Source organism: Harpia harpyja, chromosome 16 (assembly GCF_026419915.1).
Source record: "Harpia harpyja isolate bHarHar1 chromosome 16, bHarHar1 primary haplotype, whole genome shotgun sequence".
NCBI lineage: Eukaryota > Metazoa > Chordata > Aves > Accipitriformes > Accipitridae > Harpia > Harpia harpyja.
In genome coordinates, this window is record NC_068955.1 from 8614055 (window position 1) to 8626906 (window position 12852).

At 39.4% G+C, this 12852-nt stretch overlaps 1 protein-coding gene across 2 annotated transcripts in view; it reads right to left on the bottom strand.

The window, feature by feature from the left end:
- RLF (RLF zinc finger) overlaps positions 1-12852 on the bottom strand; it is a 53180-nt gene that overhangs the window by 18309 nt on the left and 22019 nt on the right. For both annotated transcript variants that reach the window (XM_052810654.1, XM_052810655.1), the window contains exons 4-5: positions 8594-8726; positions 1868-2070 (exon numbers count right to left, since the gene is read on the bottom strand). In XM_052810654.1, coding sequence (XP_052666614.1) covers positions 1868-2070; positions 8594-8726 — 336 coding nt within the window. The remainder of the gene's footprint in view (positions 1-1867; positions 2071-8593; positions 8727-12852) is intronic.

Genomic DNA, 12852 nt, shown 5'->3' on the forward strand with positions numbered 1-12852 from the left:
AGTTCACCAGCCTTAACTTTTAGGAGCTCAGCAATTTAACTTCCAAGCCTGACCTAGCCATTCCAATCGCTTCCAGTTCCTGGAAAGGGATAACCATATATTGTCTAATCTTCCAAAACAAATTCTTCCTCTTCAATCCTCTGCAAGCTACCTTCACTCATATTCACCCTTTTTGCAACATTTATTTTCTTAGCTAAGCCCTGTTCCTCCATCTACCCCATCCTACTCTGAACTTCAACTTTCACTTAAACCTTGTTTCTTTTATTACAGTTAATATCCTCTTCCCCCTGCTGAGTTTTCGGTCATTGCCATCTCTTGTTCTCAAACAGTGCCATTCTTTGAGCTCTTCATCTTTCTTTTTTTCTTCCCACCTCTTTTCCCCACTTGACATAGACCTGATAACCTTCTCCCTGAGAAAGACAATAGGTAACACGATGATATAACACAATTCTTGCCTTCTGAAAACAAAGCTGGAAACAAATGTGTTTTAGAAGTCTCAGATTTCAGCAATTCTGTAAAGAGTGCCAACTACACAATACCTGTGACCAAGCATGCAAAGAAACATTACATGCAAATCCTTGTATTGATAATTATTTACGTCAACTTTCTGGCACTGTAACACCACTGACTTTACACTTTTCACAGTGTGGGCTACAGGTCCAGTTAACTCAATAAACCATACTGTCTTCAGATATTGCTTTGATGCTTAATGGCTTCATTTTCCCATAAAAGGTTTAATTAAGTGATTACCATAATTTGATTCAATTTATCAATCTGTGTTGTAGCTTGCATACTTGACTGGCAAGTAAAGTTTTCTGAGTATCTAGGTAAAACAGACACCACAACTCTTAAATGAAACTAAGAAGTGAACACAATTTAATGTGGTTTCTATGCCATTCATCATTAGTAGCCAAACCAATCAAAGAACATGTTGTAAGTTACCCATATATCCCCAACGCCTCCAGTAAGCAGATTGTGTCTGCAGTGAGCTGTTAAATGCATTCATTGCTCCTACAATACAGCAAACTGAGGGGAATCTGGCTCAAACTGAAGAGACTGTCTGAGGGTACACTTATCCAAATACATATTTTTCAAAATAAGTATTTTTAAAGGAGTGCTTTTTAAATAGTTTACATGTATCACAAGAACACTCCAAACAAGTCTGCTACTCACTCAGGAAGTGCAGACATCAGAGCTGCATTTTTCTTTTTGTATGTGAAGCTTCCCCCAGTTTCACAGAGGCTTACTGAAAATGTGCCAAGTCTCACATTTAAGACTACACCAAAACCATATAACTCTAACAAGAACAGCAAGATTCATAAAATAACAGATGTGTGAGATCAAGATGCAACAGAAGCAAGAGTTGTATGATCACTGTTATGATTGCAATGTGTTAACACAAATCATCACTATGACTGATACTTTAAGAGGAAGACTAACTGCTAAAAATGAATTTAGAGTTCTGGAGCAACAACCCTAAAGGGGTTTTTGTTTGTTTGGTTATGGTTTTGTTTTGTTTTTTTAAACCCTTCCTTCCTAGGTCAGAATGACTAGAAGAGAAGTAACTGCACTAGTACTAGTATTTGAGTCAGAAAAGACAGCTTTCCAATTATATTTTGCTTACAAGGGGAACTGAAGTTACAAGTTTTACTTTAAACTTTCAAACACAACTTCAAATGCAAGCATATAATACATACTTATCTACATCAGCAGTTAATACTTTCCTACTGAAGTCTGCAATAGGTCATTTATCTTTCGGAACTCCACTGCAATAGTTTCACTCTTCAGCTTCAGTTCTTAGTATTGCAGAAATAAATTCTGAAATGCTTGATAAATATACATTAAAAAGGGACTATAGATTACTAACCTCCTTAATGGAGTCTTCATTAGGCAGCATAGAACACACACATGTGATGTAGGCTTGGCGAAAAGATGAAACATTTGCAATTTCCGGAGAATCTGCACACAATTTTGACAAGAAAGTAGCTTGTGGGATGCAGTTGGACTTCATCAAATGTTTTATTCGCATCTGCAGAAAGGAAGGCCCTTCTCGTGTAATCAATTTATTAGCTAGGAAAAGAAAAAAGCCTTTGAGAACACACCAATTTACAGCTGACACTTAACTCAAATTGTCTCACTGCATTCACACTTTATTTTATTACAAACTTGTATAAGTATGGTCAGCTTTCTTAGAAACTCTAGGTGTGATAAAAAGTGACAGCAATAAATGGAATATTTTATCCCAGACAAATTCAGACCAACTGTGTAGGGAGAGAATGCTGGGCTATAGAAAACAGATACCCCTCCACAACCAAAAGATAGCACCCATTGACATAATAAGGAAGTATGCCACAGCAGTGGCTAAAGGACACTGATTAGACCATACAGGTTTTTGAACAAGATACCAGTAGTTTAGCTGAGATTTGAAATCTTCAGCTTTTAATTGTAGCTTCATATTCCAAAGAAACAAAAATATTTCAAACAAAGCATTATGTACTTTTCAACCAGAGATTTTTCCACCGAAGTTGTTAAAGACCCACATAATGCCAAAATATACAAAATGAAGTTGAGGGTGAAAATGTTATCTTTGTGGCACTTTGGAAGAATTGTGTTTAAGACATGCTAGGCTTATGCTCTAGATCAACCAAATGCAACTAATCATTATGAGACTTGATGAACTAATTTAATAGTAAAAATGTAACTTCAAATTATTTTTTGCAATAGTCAGCAAAATTTACTTAATCTGATTAAAAACCTCACAGATTTAGTTTGATTCTCTTCCCAGGTACTTATCGTAGAACCACAGAATATCTCAAGTTGGAAGGGACCCATAAGGATCATCGAATCCAACTCCCTGCTCCTTGCAGGACTACCTAAAACTAAACCATATGACTAAAACCATCGTCCAGATGCTCCTTGAACTCTCACAGGCTTGGTGATGAGACCACTTCCCTGGGGAGCCTGTTCCAGGGACCGACCACCCTCTCAGTGAAGAATCTTTTCTTAATGTCCAATTCTGAACTTCCCCTGATGCAGCTTCATTCCATTTCCTTGGGTCCTATGGCTGGTCACCAGAGATCAGCACCTCGCTCTTCGCTGCCCTCCTTGAGGAAGTCGTAGACTGTGATGAGGCCACCCCTCAGTCTTCTCTTCTCCAAGCTGAATAAACCAGTGACCTCAGCTACTCCTTGTAAGTCTTGCCCTTGAGGCCTTTCATGATCTTTGTTGCCCTCCTCTGGACACACTCTAGCAGTTTTATGCCCTCCTTATATTGAAGTGCCCAAAACTGCACACAGTACTCGAGGCAGGGCCGCACCAGGGCAGTGTAGACTAGGACAATCAGCTCCCTTGACCGGCTAGTTATGCTGTGCTTGATGCACCCCAGGGCATGGTTGGCCCCTTTGGCTGCCAGGGCACACTGTTTACTCATATTCAACTTGCCATCAACCCAAACCCCTAGATTTCTTTCTGCAGGACTGCTCTCCAGCCTCTTGTCCCCCAATTTGTACATATAACCAGGATTACCCCATTCCAGGTGGAGAATCCAGCACTTGCTCTTGTTAAATTTCATACGGCTGGTGACTACTCAGCTCTCTAGTCTATCCAGATCTCTCTATATGTCGTCTCTACCCTTGAGGGAGTCCACAGCTCCTCCTAATGCAGCATCATCAGCAAACTTACTTAATTTACATTCCACTCCTGCACCCAGATCATTTATAAAAACATTAAAGAGCACTGGCCCTAGAATTGAGCCCTGGGAACCCCACTGGTGACTGGCCACCAGCCTGATGTAACCTCATTTACTGTAACTCTTTGAGACCAACCCATCAGTTAGTTGCTCACCCAACGTATTATGGGCTTGTCTAGCTGTATGCTGGACATTTTATCCAGAGGGATACCGTGAAAGACAGCATCAAAAACTTTGCTAAAGTACATGTACTTTGCCTTAGCTGTCGAAATAGTATGCTTCAAGATAGTTATGGTGCTACTTCTAGCTTAACATAAACATCTACAGAAAGGCTTGGTACTAGTATCCAGATTTGTTCATATTTCAAACAACCCTTGAGAATTAAGAGGAATCAATACGTTCTTATACTGCATGTAATAATACATATCAACCAAGGAACAAACTGTCTGATGATTTGTAGAAGAAATTATGGTAACGCCTGAAACGTTCTGATAAAACACATACTAGAACTGGTGTTCTGCAGCAGCTGTAGTCAACCAGCTACCTGTAAAGCCTGCAAGAGACTCTGGATTAGTCAAAAAAGCAAGTTTGCTTTAGAGTAACAAGTTTGTGGAAGAGCCATTGCATAAAAATATTCTTACTATGTTAGTATCTTATTATTACTATGTGAGATGGGTACCTAAGAAACCAATAGTATATAAATTTCTGAAAGAGAGGATTGTACGCAATACAAAACAAGAAAATTCTCTCATGCTTTCTGCACTTTCAATTATTGTCCAGACAGAAAAAGAACATGTTCTAACAGACACTACACTAGTTGGCAGAGGGCTTACAACGTGCACCTAAACAGAAAACTCATTTCAGAGGCCAAGTACATACTACATGCTTGTAGTGAGACTTACTAGTATCCTGCAGAAGTCTGCTTAGAGGCCCATTAGAGGTGATTTTAAGATTCAAGTCTATGGTACTGGTTTCCATTTTTCACAGCAAAAACCTCTGAGCAATAAACTCTTGACACAGCTATGAGTGCTATGAAACTTTTGCTGGAACAAATCTGGTCAGCCATATTTACAGTTGATGTCAGTTTCTTTTTAGGGCCAGCGCATTTAAAAAAAAAAAAAATTAAGAACTCTAATCAAGAGAGACAAGAACATGTCACATTTCAGGATCTTTGATTCAAGTAAGCACTGATGATCATTAACATGAACTACCAGTTCACAAAACAAACCTCTGGCCGTGCACATTGAGCTACTCTCACATCTGTCTTACCAGTGGTCCCCAACAGCAAAAACTAGGAATGCTTTTCAGACATGCACCACAAAAAGCCAAAAAGCACAAAATACAAGCTATTCAAAGAAACTAAGTTCTAGATGACTGAAATAGCATCCATTTACAACAACACCTCAGAAGATATTCTGTGAAACTGTTGTTGTACTGAAGGATAAAATGGCAGTTTGACTAAAACAACTGAAAAACCATTGTGCTAGAGCTCTTTCTGCAGCCCTTACTCAACATGCCTAACAGCAGAACTGTCATCCCTGCTGTGACCTGTAGAAAGCGCATTCTGATTCCTGCTATTTCTATCAAATGGAGGCTGGTAGTCAGAAGAGAACATCACACAAATCAAAGAAGTGACACAAGTAAAAGAAGGAAGACAAACCTGATAACTAATCAGTGACTTATGATCTCCTATTACAGCTACAAGCATTTACTTGATGATTCTGAAGGTAAAAAAGGATTAAGTTAATCCAGTAGACATCTAGAAATGGTTGCTTAATTCTGGCTCCAACCATGTCCTACACAAGGCCAAAAGAGTAATTCCAGCTACCCAGACAGACTTACTGCAAGCCAAACTATATTAGAGCAGCATCTGGCTTCCCGGCACAGAGAAAAGAAGGGACTGAACAAAGAAATGGAAGTAAAACACAACCAGCAAGATTTTACTAATCATAACACCTGCTAGAACACGGCTTCATGGATCAGTTGGTATTTCAGCAATAACTTCTGCAGTCACTGAATTACACTTGTCTGATGACGTCAAGAAGATAAACCAGTTACATTAGCAGCACAATTTAGGAGTCAAAAGATTTTCTATGCCACATTTTGTTGCCATAGAGAGCAGGATTTCTTTAAGTTTTCATTTTGCCTTGTACCAGAGTGTAGGGTATACAAATCTGGCACATTCATCTTGCCTTCTGAGAAAAGAGTAAACTTCATGTATGCCCTCAATCTACTTCTCTCTTCCTGTAACATTTTAGAGTTTTATGACTCACAGTGACTCACGATATGCATTATTTTGATTTCTTTGAAGTGTTATTGAATAGCTGGCAACCATTACAGGAGACTGAATCCTATACCCTGCATTGTCTTTCCCAGCCTTATGTTCTCTCCTACAACACCCTGCAAATCTTCAATACCTCTTCAACATGTTCTTAGTCTCCCAAGAGGCTAACAAGAATAAAACCAACCAAATAAAACCCCTTCTATCCTCTGTAATGCAAGGGCACAGGATTATTTAACTACTAAAGCATTACTTCATAGTATTTGTAGCTATTAAATATCCCCATTCCCCATCTCGCTATTTTCCCATTTCCATTACTAATAACGCTACTACTATGATCTCCCACTTTCACAGTATTTGCTGCAAACCAGAACAGCACTCTCACGTGGTACTCTCACTGTCTTTCTACATGTTGACAGATACCACAAGAGCTCTACTACTACTTAATGTTCCTGCATTGTCAGTTGAAAGCACTCAACCAATATCTAAAACATCTTGCTTGGGTGCTAAGACAACACATTCATATAGCTTGGAAAGCTTGTAGAAAGATCTTTTAGATATGTCTAAGCAGCTATGTTGCATGTCAACAGGCCACAAGAATGACACTTTTCTCTGTTTATCTGCTCTTCGATACCCTGAAAGCAAGCAAAAAACCAAACCAAACCAAGGTTTCCAAGATTGCCACAAAAGCAAGACACTCGGTAAGAAGTGACATTTTAGGCAGATATTTGGCTTCTTAGAACTGCCCTTTATTTAAAATGTCTAACTCTTTACCTTATGATTTACTTGAGAAACCTTCCTTTGACAGACTGGTCTAACAAGGGATTCCGAACTACTCCAGACTATATGAGAATGCGCTTGTGCAGTTACAAAATTCCCAGAAGAGTTCCAATGAGTGTCCTGTTGCCTCTGCTTGCATTGCATGAAAGAAACACCAGTGAGGACAACTCTTCTGGGCATATATTCAGATCTAGCTGAACAGACAAATATGTACTAAATAAAGAACACTAAGAAATCAATAGTTTCAAGGTTGTCAAGTGACCTCAGAAACAGGAACCCACACTAAGCCCAATTCAACATGGTCAGAGGTATGTCAATCGGTTTGTCAGCAGAAACTTCAACCCAAATTAAAAGCCAAAGGACTGAACAAACTAGTTCTATCCTATTACTGCTGAAGTCAAGAGGTAGTCTGAACCATGTCAAGGTCCTCCTGCACAGGAACGAAGAAGTGTAGCAGCATTTAGTAATATAGCCATTGATAAAACCAGTCACGTGTGTAAGACACAAATTCATCTATAATGGAGTCCACACAGATACATATGAGGAAATCACTCCTACTGGAATTCACATCAGTCCTCCAGAACAGCTCTTGGCTTGCCACAGATAAAGGGAGTTGGCAAAGCTAGCTAACCATTAGCCCTCACTGGTATACCACTCACAGCTGAAGGTTTTCAGTAATATGGACCAATTTTGAAATGCAAGTCCTTTTGAGTAGAAATACACTAAGAGCAGCAACCATGCAACTGGATACCTAACAATACTATAAATGAAAGACTCCAAGACAGGATGTTAGTAGGGAATGCAATTCTTTTCAAGACATGTTGGAGATGGGACTAAATGCTGTTTGCAGTTCAAATGTTTCTGAAGTGAATGCTAGCAAAGACTGTAGTCCACCCTTGGCTCCTTTTTTTTTTTTTTTTTTAAGGATTTCTAGCACAGGGAAGCAACATATCCTCTCAATAACCTTAACGTGTTTGCCATTTATTTATTAAAAAATACTAACTTACACAACTCAAAGAGGCTACCCAAAGCCAGAAAGGAGGATTCTGCTACGGAAGTAACCTTGACTTAAAATCCCTTTTTGTGCTCCTTTAATTTTTAAGAAAATATTTTAAGCTTTTCTCCTCCTCTATATTATTTTTAACTTTAGATCACCATTGAGGTTAACTGCGGTCTCGTGTACTGTTAACAGAACAGTTAAAAGGAATACCTGCAAGTACGTAATGGTATGACTAATAGATATGAAAAAAATTCAGTGAGTAAAAGAAGAGACTTCAAGAGAAGACATTCAAAAATTATATAAAGTGATGATAAAAGCTCCTTCTCCCTCACCTCCCAACTTTTTCTGATTCAAGATCTTATTTCCGTAGTCTAAACACAATGACTTTCCCAGCCCAGAGCTTAATAAAGGGAAACCTCCACGCTCATGTCACCACTCCACATGCATCTTTTATGCCTTTGAAAGGTGTGGACACACACAATTCCTCCCTGTGAAGCACTCAAGAAAACATTTAAAAGCACAGAATTATGAAGAACAAACCTCCTCAGGAAGCAATTTCCATATTTTTATGATGGAAAAAGAAATAATTCTTTTTAAAAATGGAGTTTCAAAATATGCAAACTGATGGATAGTATAGCCCAAGCAGAGATGCATTAGCAAGGACACATTATTCAGAGTGCCAGTGAGACAGTTTCATCATAAATATCATTTAGCAACATACAAATACTACTGCAAAATGCAATTTAAAATACAACTCTCTTCTGGCTTCAAATCACTGGTTCCCCACCAACACTGCACCAAGTAATTTAATAACCACATATCATCTCTAAAATCACATTCTTACCTTCCTCAGTTTCTACTGGTTGCTGGGATAGAATTTTAAGAAGAACTGGATTTTTCCATACTCCTTCCCTTGTGATATCCACCAATATTTGGAGGTTGTTATTCCCAAATTCCAGTAAAGCATCATGTGAATCCTACAAAATGAAAAAAAAAAAAGTCATTAAAAGTCTTTCCTAAAAATTAAACCAATGTAATTTTACATTATCTGTCCTAATATTTGACTGTATTCTAATAGTTTCACACCATTCTTCTAAGTTATTACTGTTTTGACATGTTTGCATTGGGATTTTAACAGTACAATGTCCTTTCACTTCGCTAATCCTACAGCAAAACTTCCCAATTTCTAAGTACTGAAAGTTAACTGAAATGGCTTAACTCAAAAAACCCATTCTGCAGTTGTAACTCTTCTGCAACTTTTGTTTCACCGTGTACACACATACATATAAATAAAATCACAAAATTATTTTATAAAAGACAAAGGATGATTTTGTATCAAAGCATTTAGTGTCATTTAAGAAACCAGAATGAAGACTAAATAGATTTCAAAATGAGTAACAAAATGCCAAGAGTGTAAAATTTTACATTCAGTGTTAACACTAGTGAGATGAGCCAGTCAATTCACTTCTGAGAATTATCGAAGCCATCACTCACTAGTCTGAGGAAAGTTGTGTGTGGGAACACCCTTAAGCTACATAGAAAGCAGTACAATGGGAGAGGCTCAGAAAGGACTCTCAACTACCAAAAGGGTGAGGTTGGGGTCATATGAAGATGCAGGTTTCCTGGTGCTTAGAGATGCAACAAATCTCAGGAAACTTAAGAAAGAAAAAGCAGAGCACAACATACACAGCAGAGACTGCTGTACAACACTCACAATCCACACCAAACTGGATGATGAATAATTTCCTTTAATAAGATGAAAGCATCCTTCTACTGGATACAGATACACCATTTCCTTAGAAACTAACCCATGTCCAGTGCATTTACTCTAAGATCCAGGGATTTCCAATCCTGACAGTTTTGATGTTGTGAAGGCTGACCCAGAGACCCTCCACACTGAACAGGTCTCCAGTGGAAGTTCATCCACCAAACCTATATACATAGCACAACACTCAGAGTGATCAAGGCCCTACCACTTTTAATTCTGGAAATCTGGGCAGTGAAGGAGAGAAGGAAAAAAAAGAGACGTTACATACGGAAAGAAGGTGAGAGTCTAACGCAGAAGAAAAAGCAACTGGAAGCAGATTCCAGCACTTGATGTCCCCAGCAGGAAAATCAATCTAGGGTGACTTGCACTGAAAAAATTAAAGTATCACCACGCAGGATTCCCTAACGCTGACAAATTGAAGCCAACTAACTGTAGGCAATTTGTGGCTACACGTTCAGTAAAAATGATTCTCGTATCAGTCACAACACATTTTAAGTTTAAGAATTAGTTTGATATGTGACAATGTCCCCTAGTTCTAGTGAGCTGTGTTTTAAGTTGGCAGTACTTCTAACACTATTATTAACCCCAGGTTTGCTTTCGATAGCCTCTGTTGTATCCTCTGTATATATTGTTATCAATTCCATGTTCTGAATTATCAGAATTAAATGGGGCTAATGCTGTGACCACTGGGAATACCAGAGTAACCAAAGAGCCTTGTATCATGGGCTGTCAAAAGACAGCAATAAACTGCATTCCACATTGCAACACGTGTTTTTCGAGTTCCTGAGTTACCTTCTATAACCAAGTGAATCTACTATGAAAATACCCAAGACTTTCCCATTAACCTTTCATAGTAAAAGGCATCTTTGCATTTAATGATTAGATGCCCTTTAATAAATTAGATATCAATGTTCAGCATCAGGTATCAGATGCTAATTTCAGACCAACTTCAGTGTTCTGATGTAACTATCTATGTCCTTTCTAATACTGCAGCAAACTGCACTCCATAAATCACTGCACAAGAGAACCCGGATTTAACTCTTGGGCGAAGCATCTATCCACTAAGGAGTGAAGCTTTATTCCCAGCAAAAGATTCACAAGGGGAAAATTATATTCTTGCAGTGAAGGTTTCGTTTACATTGATCCATAGCTGTCGTAAGTAATAGTCTCAGAAGTTTCTTAAAGGACTCCTCTCGAATAACTATGAAACTATACTATCAGACATGCTACTTAGTAAATCCCAAATTAAAGTGAGGTATAGCTAACGCAGTGTTCTTCCCTCCTCACTCCCTGATTACGCGTATCCGCTCCAAGTATACCATAGCATACTTGTGTACTAAACAGAATAAACTTGAGTATTACTTCACCACTGAAGTCTGTCTAGTGGCAAGTTTATATGGATCCATTCATCCCCTGGATAGTCTTGTCAGCCTCTAGCATATGAAATTAAGCGTTATGGGGCTCTTCTAGGAGTTTATGCATCTGGGTGACTTTGGGGCATTCTTTCACTAAACTGAGAACACAGGCAATTTTAGAAGAAAATAATTCCCAGCAAGTACCAAGTAAAAACTTCAGCAATCAAAAGGGGACCACAGAAAGATGCATATACTCCTACAAAGCTCATTATAGCAACCACCTTCCTGCTTGCTCATCTAGCACACAATTAATTGTGAAATTTTAAAGGATGAGCAAGAACACCAGGTGGTGTTCTGCAACGCAGGTGTTAAGTATCTGTAGGAGGTCTTGTTGTCACAAGAAGCACAGGGAAGTCAAGGAAAAGTAAAGCATATTTTGTATGTTTCTGTGTAAGCTGGTAAGACAGCACAAAACGTATTCCTGATTCCAGAAACTGGTATTACTGTGCTCCATAGCTAGGCTAATCTTCTTCCTACACTACTCATGACATTGAAGTAACATGATGTCCTGACTAACCTTTAAATAAACAGGATTTCCAGCTATAACCAGACTTTAATGTAATAGGCAAGATGGGAAAGGTGGTAGGAAACAAAGCAGTTGTCATTGTTAAAATCCTATGTAAGCATTTGTCACTTTCAGCTGCTAATCAGACTTCATGTCTCACAAGGTTTCGTGCTTGACAGGGACTTGGATCTGGGATATTGTTAGAATCTGCCAGGCTTGTCCTCAAACCATCACCACTTGCTGCTCACACGCGTGGACGCCAATCACACTGCACATCCAGAGTAAATACAAGGCTCTGGGGGCCAAGCTGAAGGACAGGAGCACCCATCTGGTCTTCTTTACTTTGCTGAGGAAAATATAAGACTGAAAGCAAAAGGAAGGCCAAGGAAAGTGTGCGAACAGCCCACTAGTACAGGACATCAAGTAACATAGGACACTGAAGAAGCTAAGGTACGTTGAGAACTTTGCCTCAAGTTTTACTTGTTAAGGTCTGCACTCTGGCCTTGATGACTGGTCTCTATGACTAGTGGCAGAGTTGGGGGCAGTGAAGGGGCATGAAGCAGCACAACAGATGAAATGTTAAGACAATCATGTTAGCATTCATGGTACCAAACAGAAACCGAGGGTGTCAATGGAGACCATGGATGTCACTGCAAGACCTATACTAGCTCTGAAAGGTCATGGCCACTGGGGGAAGGTTCCTGGTGACTGGAAGAAACCACCATGCCCATTTTCAAGACCAAGGGGAGGAGACCTAGGGGAACTACAAGCCAGTCAGCATAACCCGTCCCCAGAAAGACTACAGGGCAAATTCCTGGAAACCACATCCAGGCACCTGAAGAACAAAAATGTGACTGTGGACAGCCAGGATTTGCCAAGCACAAGTCACATTTTATCAACCTGACTACCTTCTGTGATAACAGGCTACAGATGATATTAGAGTAGTCAGACTTAGCAAGGCTTCTGACAGTCTCCCATAGTATCTTTAAAACCAAATTGTTAAAAATATGGAAAAGTGGACCATAATGAAGGTGGAAAAATCAGCTCAACTGCCAGGCTCAGAAGGCTTGTGACCAATTGTACAAAAACCAACTGGCAGCTGTCTCCTAGTAGCACTTCTCAGGGGTCAACACTGAGCTGATACTTTTAACATCGTTATTAATTGTCTGAATAATGGGACAAAGCATGTTCTCTGCTAGTCCACAGCTCATACAGAACTTGGACAGCAGCTGACACTGGAGTGCAGGGCTGCCATTCAGAGACATTCAAAAGGCCACACAACATCACTGACAGGGACTCATTTATGTTCAACACAGGCAAATGCAAAGTGCTGCACCTGGCAGAACCCCAGCTATCAGCAGCGGCTGGTGACCAGCTGGCGACGTTCCAGTCTGGCACAACAGGCCTCTAGGGCC